At 43.9% G+C, this 26490-nt stretch overlaps 2 protein-coding genes across 2 annotated transcripts in view; one reads left to right on the plus strand and one right to left on the minus strand.

Moving 5' to 3' along the window:
* Window positions 1–6752, plus strand: part of ARHGAP22 (Rho GTPase activating protein 22) — a 71950-nt gene extending 65198 nt beyond the window's left edge. Inside the window, 7 exon segments of the mRNA XM_036026705.1 lie at window positions 442–515; window positions 1065–1186; window positions 1749–1801; window positions 1804–1992; window positions 1994–2083; window positions 2085–2659; window positions 6208–6752. Coding sequence (XP_035882598.1) covers window positions 442–515; window positions 1065–1186; window positions 1749–1801; window positions 1804–1992; window positions 1994–2083; window positions 2085–2659; window positions 6208–6436 — 1332 coding nt within the window. The 3' untranslated portion in view covers window positions 6437–6752.
* A 10858-nt stretch (window positions 6753–17610) lies between these two features.
* The window catches only part of MAPK8 (mitogen-activated protein kinase 8), a 45776-nt gene continuing 36896 nt past the window's right edge, over window positions 17611–26490 (minus strand). The window contains exon 11 of the mRNA XM_028511245.2: window positions 17611–22021. Within this exon, the coding sequence (XP_028367046.1) occupies window positions 21876–22021 (146 nt within the window). The 3' untranslated portion in view covers window positions 17611–21875. The remainder of the gene's footprint in view (window positions 22022–26490) is intronic.

The following is a 26490-nucleotide window of genomic DNA, read 5'->3' on the forward strand; positions in this document are numbered from 1 at the left end:
AGACCCTTCATCTATTTATATTCTGCTTCCTTCCAAAAGAATCTGAGACAGGACAGAGGCTCCCACCCCCACCCACAGGTGCTTGGCTAGGAAGGACTGTTTACCTTCCCTGTGGCCCTGTAGGAGATGAGGGGTCTTTATCTGGCAAAAGTTTGTGTCTCAGTAAGCACTGGCCTTGACATTCCTCTGGCGTCCTGCAGAGGCCTATCCCTCACATCAGTCCCCAGAGTAAATCTGCCTCCCCAGGAGGTCATAGGCCTGGCCCAGCCACTCCTCAGAGGGAGAGGAGTTGGTGGTGCCCTCTGGTCACCAGGGGCCAAGCCCAATGGGCTGCTGGAGGTGCATGCCACCCTCACTCCTGCCCACTTCCTTGTCCTTCCCTCAGAGAGAGAAGGGCCAGTTGCTGGTTTCTGAAATGCTGTTTTTCTCTTTCAATACAAGGGGACTCTGGAGTTGGCTAAACAAGTGAGCAGCCTTCCCCTGGCCAATTATAACCTGCTCAGGTATATCTGCAAGTAAGTGACCGGGGGCAGGGGCCGGGTCATTCTCCCATCCCACACTGCTCCCTGAGTGCCAGTCAGAGAGCCAGCAGGGACTATTAAAGAACACAGTCCCTGTGCAAAAACTAGCTTTACAGTCCCCTGTGGGAGCAGGCAGTGCTCAAGTCCCTCGTGGATCATTCAGAAGGGAAGAGACATACTTCTGTTCTTTTTGCCTCCTCTTCATGTTTTTCTCAGTCCCCTTACCCAAGAGTCACCTCCTGACAAGACCCCCAGCTCAGGTGCTGGGAAAGGGCATGCAGGTTGGCCCTCACCCAGTCCCTGACATCTGCACCACTGCAGGTGAGACAGCCATGTGTCTTCCTTCCATGCTGATGACAGTACCTTGTGCCACAGGCTTTTGCTTCTGCTGTCCCTCCTGGACCCCAGGGGAGGCTCTGCCCTCTACCAAGCTGGCAGGGGTAGCTGGCTGTGGGAGCATGTGGCTGTGGGCCCCAGGTAGCTCCTCGCAGAGCAGGCATCAGGATTTGCTTCTCCGCCAATGGCCTCTTCCTTACTTGGCAGGTTTCTAGATGAAGTTCAGTCCCACTCAAATGTCAACAAGATGAGCGTCCAAAACCTGGCAACCGTTTTTGGACCTAATATACTTCGGCCACAGATAGAAGACCCAGTAACCATCATGGAAGGTGACTGGATGTTTGTATGGCTATGTGGGAGGGCATGTGTGCCCACATGTACCTGTAAGACATCTCTAGACCCTGTCCCAGAGCCCTTTGCCCCTGAGAACATGGGTAGTCAGGTATAGACATTATTGGTAGCACAGGGTTGTGAGATATGGAGACTCAGCCGATAGGGCTCTGACACCCAGGAGCTGGTTTCCAGTCCCAGCCTGCAACTTGCTCATTTTACAGCCTTAATGGGCATTGTGCCTGCTTTCTCCCCTTACCTAGCTGCTGTAGTGGGCTGGGAAGCACAGCGCCTCCTCTGCTTCAGGACCTGCATTTGTCCGAGGAAGACAATCCTTGGGCAGTATCCCTCTGTCTGTGCTTGGATTTGGAGGGTATAATGGTCATCCTTTCCTTCAGGGTAGCTGATGTCAAGCTCTTGTAGACTTCTCTCTTGAGGGGCAACCTGGTTCTGGGCTGGGGGCAGAGCCTGGCACCCTGGGTCCAAGCTGCAGTGCCCCCTGACAGATCTGATTGGAGAGACATTCACAGCCAGGCCTTTCTCGATTTGGCTTCTTGGCAGGCACTTCCCTTGTTCAGCACCTGATGACTGTCTTGATCCGCAAACACAGCCAGCTCTCTTCACTGCAAGGACCACTGAAGGGCCAGCCTCCCCCCATGGGAGCCCACCTTGCACAGTGGAGTGGGCTCCGAGGAGGTCACCAGGGACAGCCAGGGGAGAGCCCAGGAGCCCCAGAGCCCCTGGCCTACCCTCACATAGGAGGACCTCATCTCTGGATGGGGCCACTGTGGCTGCACTGTCTAGAAAACTCTCCCCTGGGCCCAGGTAGCCACTCTGGCCTGACCACCAGCAGTCCTGGGAAGAGGATGCAGACTCTGCCTAGTTGGAAGTCTTCTTTTTCGGCAGTCAGGGTCCCGGTCAGGGAGCCCGAAAGCAGGCAGCTCATCCCTGGAGATGCCCATAATCTCCTCTGGCAGAAACTGGTTCATGAATGGGTTGTCCTCCTTGCGTAGCCACCACGGGGCTTCCTCAGGAGACAGGCTCAAGGACTTGAGCACCTCACAGAGACTCTCCACCTATGACAACGTGCCGGCAGCCAGCCTCTTCCCCAGCACTCCCAGCATGTCCAGCTCAGCGTGGTCGGGGGCCTCCTCCTTTGAGGCCTCTGCTGGGGGCTCCATCAGCAGCTGCACAGCCTGCCGGGCCAGCGACTCCTCTGCCTGCAGCTCCCTGCTCACCGAGGGGGCCTCAGAACCCTCCCCCTTCCCCAGCAGCAGTGAGGACCACAGATCCCCAGACCTGGGCCACAGCCTGGATGAGGTGGGCCTCTGCCCCAGCAGCAGCGAGCCCAGCGACCCAGGCAGCCTGGCCCAGGACCGTGCCCACTACTCCACGACTCTGCAGGGCCTGGTCACAGAGCTCAGGGCAGAGCTATGCCAACAGAGGACTGAGTACGAGACAAGTGTGAAAAGGTAAAGGGCTGCAGAGGCTGGGCCGACCGAGGCTGTGCCCTGGGCTGGGCAGAGCCATTGTGGGCAGTGCTCACTGGGCACTGGCCCAAGGCAGTCAGCCTCTGGCCTCATAGCTTCTGGCTCTGAAGGAAAGTCTCCTGGAGGCAGGACTCTGAGCAGTCAGCCCCAAGAAGTCACCTTTTTGGGAGAATGCCATAGGACAGAGTGGTCATGGGGTCCTATGTTTGGGAGAGCTCCATGAATTCCTGCTGAAGGAATGAGTCAGAATCTCAGCCTGGGCTGCTCAGAGCACCTCTGATAGAGGGGCTCAGACTAGGGGTTCCTGTGTAGCCCGCAGTCAGGTAGGAGCCGCTGGGATATGTTGATAGCAGTTAGGCCTGACATGGATGAGGACGACTTCCAATCGAAATCTGATTTCCTCTGAAAAGGGAGCTGGTAGTGCCAAGCCAGGCTCTCCCTCCCACCCTGACCACAGGAGGATGCTTTGAGTCATATTCTGAGCCTTTTGAGCTTGCTCACAGATGGCCCTTGTTTGACCCTCCCAGCCTCCTTGTGAGGAGGGTGTTTTCCCGGCTCTCAGAGGCCAGGTTCTCCGGCTAAGGTCGCTGGCAGAAGCTACATTGAACAGCACTGTGCTTCCAGCAGCATTTCTGACTCCTTCGTCTGGCTCTCTGACCTGTGGCTCAGTTCCCACCCACTCGCAGGGGTATCAGTGGGTTCTGAGGACATCCTTTCTCTATCAGGGACAGTGGAGGTGGAAGGAATTCCTGCTTCTCATTTTGAGCATGAGATTTCCTCAGGGAACTGGAATGGTAGCGCTTGGCTTTGTTGTTCTTCTGGAAGCCACATCCTGGGCCCCCAGGGAGGGTCAGCATGTGCAGGGACTGTGTCCTTGGCAGATATATGACAGGAGAAGGGCTTTAAGGACAGAGGTCACAAGGAAGGTCAGGGAGGGTCAGAGCAGGTCGTGTCTGAGCCAGGACTTCAAGGCCCAATAGGATTGAGTTGAGCAAGAAGGAGAAAGGACACACCATGAGAAAACTTTGAGGTATACTGTTGTGTGGAGTCCCTAAAAATGTAAGCCTGGGTTTACCAGGCAGAGGTGACTGGAAGCAGTGATGGGGACAGAGGAAGTGATTAACTGCTGGGGACAGACAAGCACAAAGATGAAAGCTGTGGATTTCAGGGCAGTTTACCACAGACAGCCTCACAGGAGGTCAGAGTCAGCTTGTCACCTGAGCTGCTAATTCCTTCCCACACTCAGAGGCTCCATTTCTCAGGGGAAATGCAATGTTGTTTTGTGGTAGACTCTAGGTCAGACCATCAGGTATGGACAGAGTGTCCCAGACAGGCTCCCTTCCCCCAGTGGGTCTTGACTGAGTGTCCACCCAGGCAGGCTCTGTGGGCTCAGGGACCTCACACATTTGTTTTGAAGACTGACGTGATGGGGGAGTGCTCAGCACAGTGCTGGCTACATCCAGAGTGCTCCAGAAACACTGATCTTATTGCCTCCTGCTTGATGGGTTGGAGGTGAGATAAGGCCCTCAGAGGCAAAGGGCCAGCAATGATAGCTCCTGTAGTGGCAAAGCAGTCCCATCCATTGTCCTGCTTGGAGGGAAGTGGTCAAAAATGAAAAGGTCTCTGAGCATAGGAAGGAGCAGGGCCCCATCCAGTGGGCCTTTGGGGTAATATATCTTGTTTATTCTGTACCTATGGAGACAGTATTGGGTCTGGTCTGGGTGGGCAGGCAGATCAGCTCTCCCCCATCCCCCCTGTGCTAGATGCTGAGAACAGAGCTATGAACAACACTGATCAACATCTCTGTCCTTATGTGGTTGTGGGGGCATGGAAAGACTATACAAAAAACTTTAAAAATCTGTGTGGTCTGTTAGAGGTTAGAGGATGAGAATGAAACAGGGTGGAGGGAAGGGGAGTGTGGGAGAGAGGGTTGGAGTCGAGTCTGTGCTGCAGGCAGAGGGAAGAGAGGGCAGGTGGGGTGCAGTGTGAGAAGAGGGCTGACTGGGAGCAGAGGGCAGGACCTTTGGTCAGATCATGCTCTGGATTTTACTCCCAATAGACTAAGTGACTGGAGGGACTTGAGCACTTTGATCACTTTGACAGGTGCATCTGGCTGCTATACTGAGGACAGCGTGACCAGTTAGCCCACAGGGTCTAGGTCTGACTGGGTGACATGGGCCTAAGGAAGTGGTTGAGGTGGGGAGAGGAGCCAGATTCTGAACATATTTGGAAGGTTTTGCTAATTGATCAGCTGTGGGAGTAAGAAAAGAACTGACTTAGGGACATTTTTGTTTGGCCAAGCAACTGGAAGAAGGTGTTCACTGGGGCTGGGGGAGAAGTGCTTGGAAGAAGGGTCAGGGTCTCAGCTGTGGACCTGTGAAGCTGGAGATGCTTATTTCGTTTCTGAGCAGAGTTGAGGATCATTAGTATGTAGATAGATGGTGCTTCAGGTCTGGAGACTGGACTAGGGCCTGAAGCTTGAGTGAACCGATGGGTGGGAGGAATTGGCAGAGAGGGGCCCTGGGACTCGAGGATAACAGTGAGGCGCCATGGGGTTGCTGCTACCTGCCTTGGGGCCTTATTTCTGACAGCATGTCCTGTGCTCCCCAGGTGGAAGGCTGGGGTGGAGGGAGGTTTTCTCCCTTCTCTGAGCTTGGTGTTCAGTGATTGAGGTGGAGGCCAGGCCTTGTCCTGTCTGGGACTGGGAGTTGACATTTGCTCCTCATACATTGGGTGCCAGGCATTGTGTTGTACACATGTGGTGTTTTGTTCATTGTAGCTGTAGTGCTTGGGGGAGGCTGTTGACCCCAGGGCTCAGGGTAGTTTGTGTCCTGCCCACAGTCATATGACTTGTAAGTAGCCAGGCCAGTTCCCAAGGGCCAGGCTCAGTGTATCCCTCAGGCCAGACAGGAGCTGGTTGTCTGGTTGGAAAGACAAATGTACCAACCTTTGTACAGTGTCAGCCTCTACAAAAATGGTGTCACTCTGGTAGCACAAAGGAGCAATAATGTGACCTGCTGGGGAGGATTCAGAGGAGCTTCACAGAGGGCACACTGAGCTTGGACTCAAAGGACTAGCAGGGATGGAAATGACAGCTGATGGGGTTTCCTGTGAGTTGCTGTGTGTGGCTGAGGAATGAGGCAGCAGGAGGGAGCAGAGTAGAGGCAAGTCCCAGAGGGGACTGGCCCTGCTGTCTGCAGTCCATCCTCCACAGGATGGTCGGCTGGCCCACAGGGTAAAGTGGTCTTCATATTTTAGTGAGGACTCAGGGCTGGAGGGCAAGTGCTCACACTGGTATTTCTGATCACCAGCTATGGGCAGGTCTTCCAGAGGTGAAGTGCCAGGGTCTGTGAGGTGGGGAGGAGGCGGCCTGTGCAGCTTCTCTGGAGCTGGGCCTGTGCTTCACATGGCCACCCCTCCAGGCCCTGGAGGGCCACCCCTCCAGGCCCAGAGGCTCTTACCCCATCAACTCTCTCTCGGCAAATCCAGCAAGCCAGTCTAAAACAGGGTCTTTCTTCTTGATTTTTAAGACTTGAAGGAGGTACTGCCAACCTGCGGAAACAAATGTTGCAGCTAGAGGAAGAACTGGACCAGGAAAAGAAAAGGTACACCATGCTGGAAATCAAGCTGAGGAACTCAGAGCGGGCACGGGAAGATGCGGAGAGGAGGAACCGGCTGCTGCAGCAGGAGATGGAAGAGTTTTTTTCAACCCTGGGAAGCCTAACTGTTGGGGCAAAAGGTGCCAGAACCCCAAAGTAAAAGAGTTTGTTTCTGCTGTGCTTCTCGCCCTCCTCTCAGCAGAGTCCCTGGCCTGAACTGTAAGGAGCCCGAGGCCCCTGCAGTGTGGACCCTGCCTCAGTGCCTGAGCTCGCTGGAGAGAGGAATCCTGACATCTGGGCAGGGGATGGCTGGAAGCCTGGGCCCCTCATGGGATCTGGATGCTGCTGCTAGGGCCCTGCAGGGCCTAGCAGGTGTCAGAGGGGATAGTCCCTTGGTCACCAAAAGAGATAGCACTGGAATTCAAGTAGCCCACCCAGGAACATTTCGCATTATTAAATTTTCTCTAAAAGCATGATACTTGTCTCCTTCTTTATGGTCTGCAAAATGGCAATTACCAAGTGACCTCTACTGTTTCTATCAGGGTTGGGAGTCCCCAGAGTGTTCCATAGGTGGAATGCCAGAGTGGGGTGTGAAGCTCCCTGAAGAGTACCCAGAATTGTCAACTGGATTTATGCAAATCCATGTGCTTTGAGCTCCATTATCTGTGTGCTCAAGGCAGGATGGCTTTCCTCTCCTCCCTCCCCACTCTGAGCCGCCTGCGCCTCCACAGTTGGTGTCTGTCCTGGAATTGCTCTCAAGCCTTGCACCAGAACCTGCTTTCCTTTGCTTGGCTCCAGCTCTGCTCTGGGACCAGGGCCTGGGCAGGGTGACAAGGCACATGTCTGAAGAAGAAGTGAACCAAGGTGCTGGGAAATGCCCTTTTTCTGCTCTCCAGGTGCCCATGCCTCAGGCCGTGCCCATCTCTCCTACAGACTCCTCTCCTGTTAGTGCCAATGCCTCTTCAATGCCCATTCACTTCCCCCCCATCCTTCACTCAATGCTCCAATTAGGGCAAATCCTTCAGGAGAGCCTTTCTCTAGCCATTACCACACACAGCCTAAGCCTGGGCCAGAGCTCCTTGGCATGGGCCACAGGGAGCACCAAAGAAGCCACCTCCATGAGGAGGAGATTGGTCTCTGGGGCACTGGAGATACCAGCACCAAGGTCCCTTCATCTGTTCCTGTTCAATGTCCTTACATAGTACCTCTCATTACCGGGAGCAGTAACCTGCAATGGTGTTTTTTAGGGTGGAATGGCTAGGGGGTCACCAAAGTGCCCCAATTTCTGCCCACTCTATCTGGAGGTCATTATACCACTCATCTTCCCAGAGCCAGGTATGAACTATTGCACCAGTGCTTGGATGCCAGGGTCTCAGTGCTCCCAGGCAGTGCTGGCCTCTGCAGTAGGAGCTCTGAGTTAGGGGGCCAGAGGGGAGCAAGACTTGGTCTGCCCTCAGGCCCACTGCCATCATAGCACGCAGCCTGTGTAACCAGATTTCCCAGGAGGTGATATAATTGTCCTCCCTTTATTTCAAGGAGAAAGAAAGAATATGAGGTGACTTTGATTCCTCACAACCACTCAGTAGGGTAGGAATTGGCCTGCACTCCCCATTCAGAGGAGAAAAACTAAAACTAGTGGGAGGTAAGTGAAAACACAGATGTATTCTTTGGGTCCTGAGTTCCACAGCCTTGGAATTCTGCCAACTTTGACCTGGTGATAAAATGCCACCAGGCTATCAAAGGGACAGAAAAGACCAAAGGGGTATCACATAATGGAAAGGGCATTTGTCCTTTCTTAGCCACTAATATTGGCAAAGGCTGAGCGTCCAGCCAAGACCTTCGTCAAAACCTGCTCACGAGCCTGCTGACAAAACTAGGACCTGCAAATGCATTTTTTTTCACAGAAAATAAATGATCAATGTTCAGTGGAAGTTCTGTCCTACAATTCCCACTTACCCAGCACCCCCTCCATTCTGTCTATAACACATGCTGACTTTTGCTCGTGAAGCTCTGGGACTGACAGGCTCTGTCTGTCCCCTATACCCTTCCACTTTGGTTCTCCCCAAGTGACACTGACAGATGCTGTTCCCCAGCCTGTGGATTCAAGCTGTAATCCTTTGTCAAATCACAAATTGACATCATTGAATATTAAGTAAAGCAGCAAAGTATGAATGTGAAAAGACAAGAAATTAATTTCTTGAAAAATCTACCTGAATGTTTTAGAAAGACTCAGTAAAGTCAAGTTGCTAAAAGAAACTTGTCACATTAAGTATGAATGAATTGAACATGCAGTAGTAGAAAATTAGTGAAAATGTAGAACTGCTCCAAAACTACTTCAAAATGTGTTTACAGAAAAAACTGGAGATTTTAACTCTCACACAGAAAAACAGGAGTTGCCTGGTATTAAAAGACTGACAAGTGATGTACATTTTAGAATATAGTTTGTGTGTGTGTGTGTGTGTGTGTGTGTGTGTGTGTGTGTGAGAGAGAGAGAGAGAGGGGGGGGCAGAGATGGCTGTTGAATAATGAACCAGGCATGAACCATGTTCCCTTCACATTGTAAAAGGACTTTGGAATGAAGTCCAATATATCCATGCGCTCTGGCCTGTAGGAAACAAGTGGAGTCAGTAATAATTACATTTGGTGGCCTTCAATATTGCATATCAGAGGATAAAATGGTGTAGAAGATAGGTCCTGGCCATTAGTTTACCAATCCAAGACTTCCTGAATGCCAGCTTCAGCTTCCCAGGTGCTAACTGAGTAACACAGGTTCTTCACTCCAGGGAATGCCAGAGGTAAGTGCCAGCAGAAGCTGAGTACACAGGACACACTTGTAGACAACATGAAGAGGCCTCCAGCACACTGATGTTTTATACCCTCTGTGAGACAGGTAGGGAGAGTGAACAAGCATGAGATGGGCATGTGGAAGAGAAAGGCATTGCAGAGGGAGAAGGAATTCCTTGAGCTGGGCCTAAGCAATGAGGATTTTAAATAGGCAAGTGCAGAGCAAGTAAGCAAAGCATCCAGCTGGAATGGGCTAGACAGCAGGAATGAGATGAAATTGACCCTAAACAAAGTTTGATACTGACTTTGAGGAATTTCTCTCCAATGAGGAATCATTCTCATCAACCATGTGAAGATTGGGATTACAGGCCATGGAGATGGTGACTTGGGAGTCAGAGTGTATGGAAGTTCTGTGATGTGACACTACACAGAGCTCTTCCCATTCTTGTCAACATCGCTCCATCTCTTAAAACGCTTCTTCTTTCCAAAGCTAAAGCCAACAATTATATTTGCTTTACATGGGTTATTTCAATAAAATACATAAAGTCAGTTTTATAAAGTACATGAAGTCAATCATTACAGTAGTCCTGTGAGACTCTCCAATCACATGAAAGATGAAGCAACATACACTCCTCAAAGTTAACCCTTGTCCAAGATTATTCAAACTCTGCATCTTGAGCTCACGCTGACCTGGACCCACAGGATTCAGCAGATCCCACCCTCTCCAGGACCTTGTCTTGTCAAGGCTTTTAGTTCTCCCTCTTTTTTCTCAAGATATTGTCATGATCCTTTATATTTCCTGCTAAAGTTTCAAAAAGACTTTACTACTGCTTTACCATTGACTCAATCCTTAGCAATCCCAGCTATGCCCCCACCTGTCCAGGTAGTTCTAAGTCGTACTCATATTACACCCAGCAGGAATCCCCTTGTCTCTCTCCTCTGTCCACAAAATGACAGAAGGGAAATGGTACAAGGGCTGTACCAGGAGAGGAGGCAGACCTCATGAGGGAAGAGACTACAATAGTCTGCTGGGTTAGGGAGCAATTATTCCTTTCTTTTCACTTTCTCCCCATGTCTGAAACATACCCAACATGTGTTGTCATAGACTCCAGACTGGGGTGTACCAGCTGGAAAGTACATTGGATGTATTTTCCCTGCACATCTGCAGCCCTATCACAAGGACTTGAAACCTTCCCTCAAATAGCTGAAGTGCTTATTAAATGGGATAGCAACTAAATAAATAATTAAATAAACAACCTCCCCTCTGCCCCAAATGCTAGTTTTGGTGATTTTGCTTAGTAATGCCAACACTAGTAACCTCTTTTCCATTCTCATTACACAAAAAGGACCACAATTCTCTCATCTGAGTCTCTGTGGCTTCCCAGTCACCAATTTCCACACCTCCAATCTAATGAAACTAGCTTCCACTGCCAGTGACCTTCCTAAAACAAAAGTGTGGTCATATTACTCCTCTCTCTCACAACTGCAAGTTCCTACTGCCTTTAAAATGAAGACTTTTCCTCCAAAATGTTTCAATTCTGATCCTGAAATTTCAGTCTTATTGCTCATTCTATTCTCTCTTCATATTCTCATGCTCATACCAGGCCATTCCTCACTCCTTGCCCATTCATTTAATTTTTTTTAAATTTTATTTTCTCTATTATCATTTAACCCTCTTATAATCCCCACTTCCTTGCAATGACCACACTGTTGTCCATGTCCACGAGTCATTTTTCCTTTTTGCTCAATCCCTCTATCCCCTAACCTTCCCCCCTCCAGTAGCTGTCATCCTTCTCTCCATCTATCAGTCTGTCTCTATTTTGTTTATTAGTTCAGTTTGTTCATTAGATTTCACATGTAAGTGAAATAATATGGTATTTTTCTTTCTCTGATTGGCTTATTTCACTTAGCATGTTCTCCATGTCCATCCATGCTGTCCCAAAGGGTAAAATTTTCTTCTTTTTTTTATGGCTGAGTAGTATTCTGTTGTGTAAAAGTCCCATAGTTGTTTTATCTGCTCATCTGATGGACACTTGGGTTGTTTTCATATCCTGGTGATTATAAATAACGCTGCAATGGACATGGGGTGCATAAATTCTTTCAAATTGGTGTTTCAGGATTCTTGGGATACCCTGCCAGAAGTGGAATCACTGGGTCAAAAGAGAGTATCATTTTTAATTTTTTGAGGAAACTCTACTGTTTTCCACAGTGGCTGCACCAGTCTACATTCCCACCAACAGTATGTGGTTCCCTTTTCTCCACATCCTTGCCATGCTGTCTGTTAATTTATTGATGGTAGCCATTCGGACAGGTGTGATGCAGTTTCCACGGCATTGTGGCTGAGGCAAGACAAATTCACATGAACTACCAAGTCCTGTGGAGGAAAAGGGACAGCATGGCCACTCTCTCAAGGGGAGAGCACACGGACCCTTGCCTTGACAAGCTTTTTTTTGGCCTAATTTGTGTAGGAATACAGGGAGTATATGCAAAGCTCATCAAGCATTGTCAGGCAGTAATAATCAAATAGATGACATTCAAAGAACTATGAGGGCTTATTTTGAGTCAGGGTCAGATACCTAAAGGGCCATACAACTTTGGGGAAACAAACTCATTTCAGGCTTGACCCTTATCATTTAAATTGAGAGTATTAGCAAAGCAAGTTTCACAGGATTTTATGCATTCTTTCTTAGGGCTGATCACCCTAGGGAACCCACCCTTTCCAGGACAGGGCTGCACTCACCTCCAGCATTGTTTCAGGCTTAGGTTGAACAAGGAAAGTAAGGCAGCCAAGAGATTAGGAGACCTCTTACAGACAGAATGAGGACTCAGGCTGTGTCAAAGCCGAGGGGTGAGGGTCCATCACCCCCTTTTTTCTATAGCCCCCCAAGTCCTTCCCTGAGGGCCCCCTCATGACCATGCCTGTCTTAGTTCCTCCCTCCCTTGAGGAATCTCACCCATCGTTGGCTAACTGGTAAAGCACTGGGGGCCAGGCAGGGTGAGGTAAGGTGAGCAGAGGTGGTGCTCCTGCTAGGGAGATAAGCTTTGTCTCCTTAGTGGCTTAGGGTCTCTCACTCAGCCTTAGCCATGGGGGGGTTACAGTCTCTGAAACAAGGCAGGGCGGTTTCCAACATATGAGGTGATACCTCATTGTGGTTTTAATTTGCATGTCTCTGATGACTGGTGACACTGAGCATCTTTTCATGTGTCTGTTGGCCATCTGTATGTCTTCTTTGGAGAAGTGTCTATTCAGGTCCTTTGCCATTTTAATTGGATTTTTTGGAGTTAATTTTTAAGTTCTGTATGAATTTTTGATATTAACCCCTTATGAGATGTATTGGCGAATATGTTCTCCCATTCTGTGGGTTGTCTTTTTATTTTGTTAATGGTTTCCTTTGCTGTGCAATAACTTTTTAGTTTGATGTAGTCCCACTAGTTTATTTTTTTTTGTTTCCCTCACCTGGGGAGGTAATAGATAAAATATTGCTATGAACAATGCCCAAGATTTTACTGCCTATGTTTTCTTCTAGGATTTTTATGGTTGCAGGTCTAGTATTTAAGTCTCTAATACACTTTTTTAAAATATATATTTGCCTCTAATGTCTTCACTAAGATAGGAATTTTTTTTAACAAATATATTTTTTAAGATTTTATTTATTTTTAGAGAAGGAAGGGAGGGAGAAAGAGAGAGAGAAATATCAATGTGTGGTTGCTGGGGGCTGTGGCCTGCAACCCAGGCATGTACCCTGACTGGGAATCGAACCTACAATGCTTTGGTTTGCAGCCCGCACTCAATCCACTGAGCTACGCCAGCCAGGGCTAATATACTTTGAATTTATTCTTGGGTGTGGTATAAGAAGATGGTCTAGTTTAATTTTTCTGCACATATTTGTTCAATTTATCAGCACCATTTATTGAATGAACTATGTCTAGTCCATTGTATGTACTTGCTTCCTCTGCTGAACATTAATTGATTATAAAGGTGTGGGTTTATTTCTGGGCTCCCCATTCTGTTTCATTGATCTGTTTGTTTTTATGCCAGTACCAAGCTGTTTTGATTACCATGACATAGGATAGTTTGATAGTATGTGGAATACTATGTATTCCTCCAAATACGTTCTTCTTTCTCAGAATTGCTGTTCTGATGTGGGGCTTCTATGGTTCCATACACATTCTTGAAATATTTGTTCTAGTTCTGTAAAATATGACATTGGAATCTTGATAGGAATTTTGTTAGGTAGTATGGACATTTTAATGATGTTAATCATTCTTATCCATGAACATGGTATGTGCTTCCATTTATTTGTTATCTTCTTCAATTTCTTTCTTTGGTGTCTTATAATTTTCCCAGTACAGGTCTTTTGCATCCTTGGTTAGATTTATTCCTAGGTATTTTATTCTTTTTGGAGCAACTGTGAATGGGACTGTTTCCTTTTTTCCTTTTTGATTTTATCTATCTATCTATATATTTTGAGAAAGAGGGAGAAAGAGATGGAAAGAGAGAAACATTGTGGTGTGACAGATACATCTACTGCTTGCCTTTCACTTGCCCCCTACTGGGGACCTGGGCTGCAACACCAGGCATAAACCCTGACTGGGAATAGAACCAGTGACCTTTCAATTTGCAGGCTGGTGCTCAATCCACTGAGCCACATCAGCCAGGGCTGGGATTGTTTTCTTAATTTCTCTGTTAGTTTATTAATGGACTTCTGGCCAAGATGGAGGCATAGGCAGACACACTATGCCTCCTCGAACAACCAAGATAGGGACAACAATTTATGGACAGAATAACCAGAACTGACAGAAAACTGAACTGTATGAAAGTTGGACAACCAAGGAGTTAAAATAGACACATTCATCTAGACCGGTAGGAGGGGCGGAGTTGGGAAGCCTGGCAGAGAGGGGTCGAGCAGCACAAACGGCATTGGGACCAGGCATGTTAGACTGCAGCAGGTGGACCCTGGGTATGCCAGTGGCGGCTGGCAAACCCTGGTTGAGGGTTGGCAACTGGCAGACCCAGCAAGGCAGCGATTGTGAAGCAGGCACTGCGCAAAACCCAGGATCCCAGCACTGGGAAATAGAGCCTTGGGGCACTGATTGAAAACACCTGTGGGAGCTGAGGCACAGGGAGAGACCCCCAACCTCACAGGAGAGGTTGTTGGAAAGAACCACAGGGTGCACAGGTGCACCGACATGGGAATTAGCACCAGAAAGGTCCAGTTTGCTAGGGGGAAGCGGTGGAAGGGACTGAAATCGGCAGAGAGTGGAGTGAGCGCCACTGTCCCCTCTCGGACCCCGTCCCCACATACAGCCTCACAACCCAGCAACTGGGTTGCCCCCACCATGTTGAAGACTTAAGGCTCCGCCCCTCATATGTAACAGGCACGACCAGACCAAAAAAAAAAAAAAAAAGTGGCTCAAACAGAAGAACAAATGAAAGCCCCAGAACCCATCCTTGTAAGCAACGGAGGAATAGTCAACCTATCAGATGTACAGGTCAAAATAGTGGTGATAAGGATGCTCACAGAACTGGTTGATTTTGGTTGCAAATTAGATGAAAAAATGAAGGCTACAATAAATAAAATGAAGAAAATACACAGGGAATCAATAGTGATGGAAAAAAAGCTGGGTCTCACATCAATGGAATGGACCAGAAGGAAGAAAGAAACAATCCCACAGAAAAAAATGAAGAAATAAGAATTCAAAATAAATGAGGAGAGGCTCAGGAACCTCCGGGACATCTTTAAACATTCCAACATCCGAATTATATGGGTACCAGAAGGAGAAGAGGAAGAGCAACAAGTGGAAAACATATTTGAACAAATAATAAAGGAGAACTTCCCCAATCTGGTAAAGGAAATAGACTTCCAGGAAGTCCAGGAAGCTCAGAGAGTCCCAAAGAAGTTGGATCCAAGGAGGAACACACCAAGGCACATCATAATTACATTAACCAAGGTAAAAATGAAGGCGAGAATCTAGAAGCAGCAAGAGATAAGGAGACAGTAACCTATAAAGGAATTCCCATCAGCCTGTCAGCTGATTTCTCAAAAGAGACCTTGCAGGCAAGAAGGGGCTAAAAGGAAGTATTCCAAGTCATGAAAGGGAAGGACCTACATCCAAGATTGCTCTATCCAGAAAAGCTCTCATTTAGAATGGAAGGGCAGATAAAGTGCCTCTCAGATAAGGTCAAATTAAAGGAGTTCATCATCACCAAGCCCTTATTTTATGAAATGTTAAAAGGACTTATCTAAGAAAAAGATAAAAAACATGTACAGTAAAATGACAGCAAACTCACAATTATTAACAACCACACCTAAAACAAAAACAAACTAAGCAAACAACTAGAACAGGAACAAAACCACAGAAATGGAGAACACATGGAGGGTTAGCAACAGGTGAGTGGGAGGAGGAGAGAGGGGTAAAAGGTATGGAGAATAACCAGCATAGATGGTAGGTAGAAAATAGACAGAGGGAGGACAAGAATCGTATGGGAAATGTAGGAGCTAAAGAACTTATTACACATAGACATGAACTAAAGGGGGGGAATGTAGGTGGGGGAGGGTGTGCAGGGTGGAGGGGGATGAAGGGGGGTAATGGGACAGATGTAATAGCATAATAAAATATTTTTTAAAAATACAACTGATTTCTATTTGTGTATCCTGCTACTTTGCTGAATTCATTTGTTATTCATAAAATTCCTTGCCTATCCTTTAACCTGGGAATACCCCATCCTCTCCAAACCTTCCTTATACCAAGGTTCAAAAAAAAAAAAAGGGAAATCCCTCCTTTCCTTTAACCACCCCTTCTGTCTGTGTCCCTTCAACATTGTTCTTGCTCCTCTACATACTTACTTCAATCAGGTGAACTACACTCTTTCAGTGTTCTTCATTTCTCACTCCCAGCATACAACATTGGGGCTTGGACATATACACATTAACTGATAAAATTAAGTGAAATGTTAGAAGCCTAACATTTACAAAGTATATTGGAAGTATCTTTTAAATTTAAAATAAAGTCCAAAAATATATTGGTGTATTAGTTGTAAAAGCTAAAAAAAAATTAAAGTACAAATAAGTAAAATTTAATTTTCATTCACATAGTCAATAGACCTTTCAAGGAACAATACTAAAATGCAATGACTAGATTAACAAGAATAAATTATTTTTTATTGTATTTTATGTTCTTACAGTTATTCCCACTTTTTCCCCTTGCCTACCTCCACCCAGCACCCCCTTCCTCAGGCCATCTCCACACTATTGTCTGTGTCTATGGGTTAAGCATAAATGTTGTTTGATTAATCCCTTCACCTTTTTAAAAGATGTTTAAAGATTTTATGTATTTATTTTTAGAGAGGAAGGGAAGAAGAAAGGGAAGGGGAGAAAGATCAATGTGTGGTTGCCTTTCACATGGCCCCAAGTGGGGACCTGGCTCACAACCCAGGCATGTGCCCTGAGTGGAATCTAACTGGCAACCCTTTGGTTCACAGCCCACACTCAGTCCACTGAGCTACAGCAGCCAGGGCCTCCCTTCACCTTCTTTCATCCAGTCCCCCCAGCCTTCTCTGAGAGCTGTCAGTTCCATGTGTCCATGCCTGATTTTATTTTGTCCATTAGATTCCACATGTGAGATCACATGGTATTTGTCTTTCTGATTGGCTTATTTCATTTAGCACAATACTCTCCAGTTCCATCCATGCTGTCACAAAAGGTCAAGATCTCCTTCATTTTTGTGGCTGCATAGTACTCCACTGTGTAAATGTACCACAGCTTTTCTATCCACTCATCTACTGATGGGCACTTGGGCTGTTTCCAGATTTGGCTATTGTAAATAATGCTTCTATGAACACAAATGATTCTTTCACTTGGTGTCACCAGGGTGTTATGACTGGGTGGAGAATAAATGAACCAACATTCTAGTGTCCACTTTTGCCACCATCTTTCACGAAAGGTCCCTCAATGACTCCGATGCAGCAGGGTGCACTGGGTCAGCAGCAGTGGTCAGGTCCTTTCTTTCACTGAGAACAGAGAAGTCCAAAGGCAGGCAGAGTGGGAACAGCAGGGCATGGAAGTGATCTGAAGCAAGAGTTGAGCAAGATGGAGTGCCTACATATGGTGCTGGTCACATGTAGCAAGTGACCCTGCTAAGTAGCCTGCCCAATGTAGGCTGAGAATGTACACTTGACACAAGCTGGAAATGTGTTCAAAGCTGAAATTCCTGGGTTGTTTTGAAAGAATCCTTTTAAAATGCTTATTTTGGCCAAGTGGTCACTATAGCTGTTCTCTTATATGGTTACCAAGACTAGGTTGAGGCATTGAAGCAAATTCCCTTTTTAAGATAAAGTTTCTAAAGTGATTTGAAACAACAGAAAAGCAAGACTAGATATACTGGAAAATCAGGGCAAGAAATTAGGCAACTTATAAAATCCAAATCTAAGAAACTTGCCCTAGTACTATCCTCGTTATCCCAAGGCAAGCCACAGGATATCTTAAAATTGCCCTGAAAAACTTTTTACTACAAATTCAGATTTTTCAATAAAAACACTCAATTTCATAGTTTTCATACCACTTTTTTTATTTAAAATATTATAACCAATGAACATACTAGATAACATTGTTTACATTCCAGTGGTGCATGTTTAATGACTAGGGCATGAATGATTAAAAACCACAGTAATTATCTCAGCATTCCCTACAAAGTGCCCCATTTTGTTTTGACTAGAGAGGAGAGGGAACAGAACACATGGGAAAGGAATGAAGAATGGCATCACACAGGGAGGAAAGCAAATGTCAATGATCATACTTAAGTTTTCAGGCTTTAAAACCTGATGAACAGGATAAACTGTAATGAGAAAATAGATGTCACAGTCCAGGTAGACAGCTAGTTCAATTTAAATTCATCATTCGGCTAAAAGATTAAGAGCTTCTCAAAAATATACCAAATATCGGGCCTACAAAAGTAATTTATTTCTTCGTAAAATTTACTAAGATTTATTCCTTTTGTAAAATGTAAAGAATGGACTGATATCACGAGCAGGTTTCTACTTACAAAACAGACAGTAATAATGTCCAACAAACACATCTAACACAATTTGCCAAGATATACAGTGAAAGATTTTATCGTTAGTCTCTCTTACTGATGCAAGGTATGCATTTTACATACTTACTGGTACTGTGTCAACATTGGCTATAAAGTATTTTACACACATTTATAATCATACTCAGTAAAGATCTAACAGCAAGGGCAAAAGCTTGGGAAAGCATAGAAAATTAGTGTGAGGTAGTTCAATACAAGCCGAGTTTAATTTGTAAGTTACTGTGAGAATAAAACATTGTGCAAAACTAATCCACAGGTAATATTTCTTAAAAGTTTCAGTAACGAAGAGAACCTAAATCGGAAATGGCCAGGAAGTGTTACTCTCACTAGACTCTCCTTAAGAGCACTTAACTAAGAGCAGTTAGTTTGAAATTAATTAGGACTTGTTTTCCTTATGCGTTTTCTAATCATACCCCAAACTATATGTTTCTGCTTCAATGCCCTTTACCTCTTCATCTTTCTTGCTATTAAGGAATAATTAAGTTTCCCCTGATTCAGAAAAAAACCTAAGAGAGATCAGTAGAAACACAATCTATACTAAAATGTAAAGGATACAGAATCAACATTTAAGATGGCTGCTAATGACAGAATGGTGGTGTTTGGTTTTTCTACCGGTTAGAGAAGTTTACTGGGGTCATGGGGCTTCATGCAGTCACTCTACAGCTAATGTGTGACTAATGAACAAACACTCACAGACAAACTACAACAGTGTTTTTGAAAACAGACTATGCTTTACCTCAAAATGTACAAGGCTTGTGCCTAGGCAACATTGAGGAGTTAAGTCTTCACATGCATAGCACATACTGGCTGATCGTGTAAACCAAGTCTTATTTGTAACCCCAGAACAGCTTCACTTGCCTGCAGCTGATTTTGCTATCAGACATTAATGTCTATTCACAACACAGCAGAGTTAGCATGGAACAGAGTAACAAGGACTTAGAGGAAAAGTCTGCTGCTTTACATACAATCAAGCTTCTCTATATTGTCAAAGGGTTTGTGTGGCAGCTTCATATAAGAGGCTGGCATTTCTCTAGGAGTCTTGTGTGAATTCACTGTGCCTTAACCAACCAAGGGTAAACACCAGGAAGAACCAGCAGCCGAGGATATGTGACAAAATGAGAACTGTTCAGCAAATGGTATGAAAGAGCTGAGATGCAATCCCAACAACACAATCATTTCACAATTGGTCAATATACATTAGAGGGTAACAGAATAATAACCAGGAAGAAGTATGTAGAAAGAATTAGAATTAGTGTCTCTTCTAACCCATAAAGTTGAGTAATAGACCTTGGTCAAAATAATTTTCTGACGGTAAGACGATGGGTATATTAAGTGTATAAAGTTGAAAATCAAAGTTTATAAGAAAGGTGGTTTTACATTAAGTACTGCATGATAGAAATCTTATTTGTAATTTCTCTTAAAACACAAATGTTTTTAAAGGTTCAAAAAGTTTCCAAAATAAACATGTATATATTTAGCTTAACAAATTTAAGAGGAATAGTTGTATTTAGATATTGCATGTTAAACCTAGGGCACACAACATTTAACAGACTTTGCTTTCAGGACAGAATTTAAGTATTTTTTATCTACATTAACTAATAAGAGTTCACTTTCTTTGAATCAACTGAAACATGCTGGTTGGCAAGTGGTAGCTGGCATTTACAACAAATGATACAGTAAGAACACTTGGTTTTCCTTGCTTAACCAAAATCTGTATCTACAGAGATGGCTTACTAGCAATCAAACATAAAGTATGGGAAGCTTCTGAAAGCATGTCAGTTATTAAAGTGCAACAGTGAAATGATCTATCCTAGAAAACAGAGCTAATTAACTGTAAAACTAACATAAACTACTAACACACTTATGCTCAGATTCCTTAGTAAATCCAATCTTGTTTCTACAAATCATGATGTTACAGTCTCAAAACTCTAATTTGCTTAATGAAATTAATACACCATGTTGTATGAATAGAAAAAGGATTGAGTTGGCAACTTTGAGACAGGAAATCATGACTTTTAAACCACCAAAAACAAACTTGCTATTTTAAAGCATATAAAAAGGCTAATGTATTTAATCCTAAATATTGCACATTAACAATCTAAAATACTTTACTCAAAAGGAATTTTGCACTAAATACCAAATAACATGCCAAGCAAACTTACAGATGCCACATGCTGAGCCACAGCAGTTCTTGCTCTTGTTAGCCTTTAATTCCAATGAGCTTTCTGCCTAGAACCTAGTCACTGATTTAAGTATGCATTTCCCAGTTCATGACATGTAGTCTCTCTTGTTCCAAATGTAACAAAAGGTGCCTGGGGGATTATAGACAATGAATTTCAGAGATGAGACTTCAATGACATTTTACTTAAGAAAAATTCAGTTACGTAGAAATAATTCTGCAGATATAAAATGTAAACAGTTAACATCCACTCGTCAGGAGCAGCACCGTTCTTATACTACTCAACACCCACAGTGTGTGTTTTACTGAAAACCAGATACTAAAAAAATGACTTAAGACTAAATAATCACCATTTATGCCTGCTCTGCTCAGTGTGAAGAAACAGTCCTTGGAAAATGATACCTTATATATGGCTGTGTGCTACTATTTTCTGATGAATGGTATATTGCTCATTTGATACATTACCTACAAATATCTAAGTAGACTTTGGAACCTCCCAACAGCTTGTAAAAACATGATTATGCTACAGGTAGAATCAAATGGCCAGAAACACCAAAACTGGTGGCCAACTGACTGACAATCATAGGAAACCAGAAAGGTCCAAGGGCCTGAGGCTGCAGGAAAGAGAAAGACCAAATCATCACTGGGATCTACAGCCTGAGTAGATTCACTCAGTGTGTACAAAAACAGGCTCATAGCAAGTAGAAATGAACCATCTTTTTATTTCCATTGAGATGTATTATTCATGAAGTATCCTGTTGACTTTATGTGATCATAAGCTTTGAGTATGCCACAGATTTGCAGAAAACACCATCTTCTTTTCCCTTCACATTTGTTAGGTGTGGCTGGGGCAATAGAAAGGTGGTGGTAGATGCTCAGCATCTTTAAAGACATACTCTGAGTTATTCTGTTATTTAGATTATGGGGCTTTTTCCAAAATTCTTGTAAGACTGTACGCCAACTGTTGCAACTAAATTAGGTTTGACAAGTAGCAAATCTGGAGGTTCTTTTTTAAAAAACATGTTCATCATTTACAGTAGTTATTCCTGAATATAAGTGGCTACAGGTTATTCCCTCTCACTCTTCTGTGATTATTTCATTGATAAGCACATAACCCTGAAGGACAGCATCATGAACAAAACATCTGAAATAATTTCAAATTAAAAAAACTATAAAAATCTTAAATAATTCATGATATAGCCAAGTCACCACATAATAGTTGCTTTGATAAACAAAATCTTACAAATTCAGTAAAAAAACCAGCAGCATAAGATAAAGCAAATATGCAAAGATTTTAAACCATGATAAAATTAGGTTTACATTATAGTTAATTACAGCAAAAATACGTTTTGTTGCTGTTTTAAAACACAAGTTTTAAATTACATCACTTGAAATTAAAAAAATAAACTACTACAAAATGAGTTCTACATTTTTGAAAAAATCACTCAAAATAAGACCACTGACTTACTTAGTTTTCAAAGTAGTTCTATCAATGACTAAACGACTCCCCATACCTCCTACCCCCACCCCCCCAAGGCCCGAGTAGTCATCTACAGCAGCCCAGAGGTCCCGCTGAGGCTTCTAGACTGCTGTCTGTATCTGAGGCCAAAGTTGGATCTGTTGACATCGAAGACACATCATTGACAGATGACGATGACGATGGATGCTGAGAGCCATTGATCACTGCTGCACCTGTGCTATGAGAAACAAAACAGCAAATCAGTTGCAGACAGAGTTGCAGACCCAGCTACTTCTACTGTACTGGCTACCTCCAGTGGTCAGTAACTTTTCTCTTGGCTTTAAAAGGCTCACTAAAAATAATCACAAGTGATATTCAACACTTGTTTACAAAGTGTTTTCATTGCAATTTATGAGGAAAGAACTCTGAAAAATGTCTAGAAACCTAGAGTCCTATCCTTTCCACAGATTTGTTTTTCAGTTCCAGACAAGAATCATGAAGTACAAGCCACATTTAGAAATGGGCTACAGGCTGTGTGTGAATAATACTGACAATACACACAAAACTATGTGTTTTATTTTGTTGGAAAGAGGATCTTAAAGCTATATATGATTCAAACAGGAAAAATCTCCTACCCTAATAAAAAGTGATTTATGATATTCTCACTGTGAAAGTCCAAGCAATACTTCCGGTATACCTTGGTTTAAAGCAAAAGCCAGGACAAAGACAGAAATCATTTCTGCGGAAAGGGTATTTAGTTCAACTGCTCCAATTTACATAGGTTACATGACTTGCCTCAGTCAATCAAGCGCCCTACTTAGGTAAACTCTGCTCATATAATTTCCATTTTAATAAATACTTGATAAATGAAAATACAGATTTATTAAACAGCTAAAGTTGGAGAAGACTGTTTCCTTTACCAAAAACATAGCCTAATAAGAATTTCTTGAATTAAAAAAAAAAAAGTAGTAAAGGCATGTCTCCTTTTATTGCATGTCACTTAATTGTGCTTCATGGGCATTGCATTTTTTTTAGTATACTTTATTGATTATGCTATTATAGTTTTTCCAATTTCCTCCCCTATATCTCTTTTCTGCCCTGCACACCCCAACCCTCCAGCATCCTCCCTACCCAGTTCATGTCCATAAGTTTTACATGTAAGTTCTTTGAATTCTGTTTCCTATACCATTCTTAACTTTTTCCCGTCTATATTATGCCTGCCAATTATGCTTCTTATTCCATGTACCTTTCCCCTCATATTCCTCCCCTTCCCCTCCCCACTGAAAACCCTCCATGTGATGTCCATGTCTGAATCTGTTCCTGTTCTAGTTGTTTGCTTAATTTTTTTTTTTCGGTTCAGTTGTTGATAGTTGTGCGTTTGTCATTTTACTGCTCATAGTTTCTGATCTTCTTCAATTTCTTAGGTAAATACTTTAATATTTCATATAATAAGGACTTGATGATGAACTCCTTTAACTTGACCTTATCTGGGAAGCACTTTATCTGCCCTTCCATTCTAAATGATAGCTTTGCTGGAGAGAGTAATCTTGGATGGAGGTCCTTGCCTTTCATGACTTGGAATACTTCTTTCCAGCCCCTTCTTGCCTGCAAGGTCTCTTTAGAGAAATCAGTTGCCAGTCTGATAGGAACTCCTTTGTAGGTAACTCCTTTCCTCTTGCTTTTAAGATTCTCTCTTTATCTTTAATCTTGGGTAATGTAATCATGATGTGTCTTGGTGTATGCATCCAGCTTCTTTGGGACTCTCTGAGCTTCTTGGTTTTCCTGGAATTCTATTTCCTTTGTCAGATTAGGGAAGTTCTCCTTCATTATTTTTTTTCAAATAGGTTTTCAATTTCTTGCTCTTCCTCTTCTCCTTCCAGCACACCTATGATTCAGATGTTGGAATGTTTCAAGTTGTCCAGAGGTCCGTAAGCTGCTCCTCATTTTTTTTAAACTCTTGTTTCTTCATTCTGTTCTGGTTGGATGTTTATTTCTTCCTTTTGTTCCAAATCATTGATTTGAGTCCTGGGTTCTTTCCTGTCACTGGTGGTTCCCTGAATATTTTGCTTTATTTCACTTTGGGTATCCTTCATTTGTTCTTTCATTTTATGATCAAGCTCAATCAGTTCTGTGAGCATTTTGATTACCAGGGTTTTGAACTCTCCATCAGATACGTCGGCTATCTCCCCACCACTTAGCTCTCTTTCTTGAGTTTTGCTCTGTTCTTTCATTTGGGCCATATTTCCTTGTCTCGGTGCACCTGTTAAATTGTAAAGGGTGGGGCCTTAGGTATTCACCAGGACAGGGCCACCCTCTTTGCTGCATTGTGGCGCTGTCTGTGGGTGAAGGGTCAGAGAGGGAACAATGCAGCTCACATGTTCAGCTCTAGCCCCACTTTCCAATGAACTTTTGTGTCAAACTGGGAGTTTCTTCCTCCATGGCAACCCCTGCTATAGTCCACAATCAGCCCTGAGTCTTAGCTTCCCTTTCAGTCAGCCCCACCTGCGCAGTCCACCACCTTGCCATGGGTTCTGTCTGTCTGCCTGGCTGCCCATCTCCCTTATCTCCCCCTTGCTGGGTCTGGTAAACTATTTCTTTAATTCCTTGGTTGTTGGAGTTTCATGCAGTTTGATTTTCTGGCACTTCTGGTTGTTTATTGATTTTAGATTGGTTGTCATCTTCCTTTCAGTTGTGCGAGGAAGCGAATGGTTTCTACCTACGCCTCCATCTTGGACAGATCTCATCTAAAAAAAATTTTTTTAAATTATTTTATTGTTGTTCAGTTATAGTTGTCTACATTTTCTCCACCCCCTCCATCCAAACCCACCTCCCTCCCTTGTTTCCACCCACCCCCTTGACACATTTTTTAAAAAACAATCTCAAGTCAAGACCCTCAACTAGCAAAACAATTACAACTTGCTTTATTATGATGCTCTCTTTGTTACAGTGGTCTGGAACCAAACCAGCAATATCTCTGAGGTATACCTGTACTTAACTTATAGATAAATCTTCTCAATGTCAGGATGGGGGAGGAAATGATGGGGGATTGGGAATGTGTTAGAAAAGGTGATTCATATACTAGGTAGAACTTACAAACTTCATGATCACTAAATAAGGGTCCTTCCAAATTTCAGTATGTTAAGTAATGCAAGTGATACAAAAGTTCCTAAGAACACATTTATGGAATAAAAGCAATGGTTTACAAAATAAGCAATATGAAAATTTCTAGGGGTGAGTTTCAGGCACCCAACAATGCTAAAAACTAAGCAGTTTGAAAATCACTGTTCCAAAACCCAGAATCTTGGTTTTTGAAATTATCCCTTCATTCTGTCTAATGACGAGTAATAAAAGCTTAAATATGAAAGGCCCTCCAAGAGCTTGTCTTCAAATGCAACAAGGAAATAGCCAGAAAAGTAGGATAGGTAAATCTTTAGGATGCTGGGGAGGGGACTGGGAGACAAAAAGGAATGGGAACCACAGGAGACAGAACAGACGATTAGAGGTGCAATGAGAAAAAAGAAAGCAGACTGAGTACTTCAGGGCTTGATAGGAGAGAAGAAAAACAGAAATGCAATAACCCAAGAAAGGTCCATTAGGTTCCCTGCTGAGAGTGCAATGAAGATACTGTACTTTTTAGAAAGTTCAATCCATATGACATTATTGGATATGTCTGCTGTGAGTGAAGAGTATTCAAATATTCCCCATATATATTGTTTTCTATGCCTCTATTTTTAAATCCAAATCCCCTAATTTAATAACGTTTCATTTAAAAAAATCAAGTAGAAATGGTATTGTGATTATCTGATATTTTGACATCAAAGACTGTTCCTTCTATCTTTGTATAGATCCGAAAACAGAATATTTTTGTAACAGCTTCACTAACATTCTTCTCTGTAAGCTATGACATCCAAAAGCCTGAAGTCCTGTCTTTTCCATTGACTTTTCTTGTTACCACAGTCAAGTGCTGTCTAGAATCCAAATTTTTCACTTATAAATTAAAAACAAATACAATTCCCCTATCTCATGAGATTAAGTTTACTCAAACATTCAATACTTAGGATGTGCCACTCAGTAGGACAGTATGCTACAGTGCATTCAGTTATACTACTACTGTTTATCAGTACAAAGCTAATTAACTGCTATTAAAGCATTTATAATATAGCTTTGTTACAACTAAATTTTAAGTAAAAGCCATCAAAACAAATTTGTATTTTCAACAGGATCTATATTATAATTTGGAAAGTTGCATTTCTGATCAAGGACGTAATGAAACAAAAAAAAATTTAGGGACTTCTGGCAAGATGGAGGAATAGGTGGACGCACCGTACCTCCTCGCACAACCAAGATTAGAACAACAACTTACAACAACATTTTACAGACAGAATAACGCCCAGATCTGGCAGAGGATTCATCTGAATGGAAGTCAGGCAGCCAAGAAGTTGAAGTAGACGCGTTCATCCGGACTGGTAGGAGAAGACGAGCCGGGCGGGTGCAGGGCTAGCATGGGTCGGCAGCGTGTGGAAGTTGGGGAAAGTTTGGTGTGAAATCGGCGCGACAGCCATCCGGCGCAAGAACGCAGCGGTGATCCCTGAGTACGCAAGCTGCGGCTGGCAGACCCAGAGGGGTAGCGATTGTGGACCAGGGCAGAACTCGCAGCCGGGGAGCCCAGAGAAGGGTCTGAGCCCAGGAGAACGGAACTACC

Source organism: Phyllostomus discolor, chromosome 5 (assembly GCF_004126475.2).
Source record: "Phyllostomus discolor isolate MPI-MPIP mPhyDis1 chromosome 5, mPhyDis1.pri.v3, whole genome shotgun sequence".
Lineage (NCBI taxonomy): Eukaryota > Metazoa > Chordata > Mammalia > Chiroptera > Phyllostomidae > Phyllostomus > Phyllostomus discolor.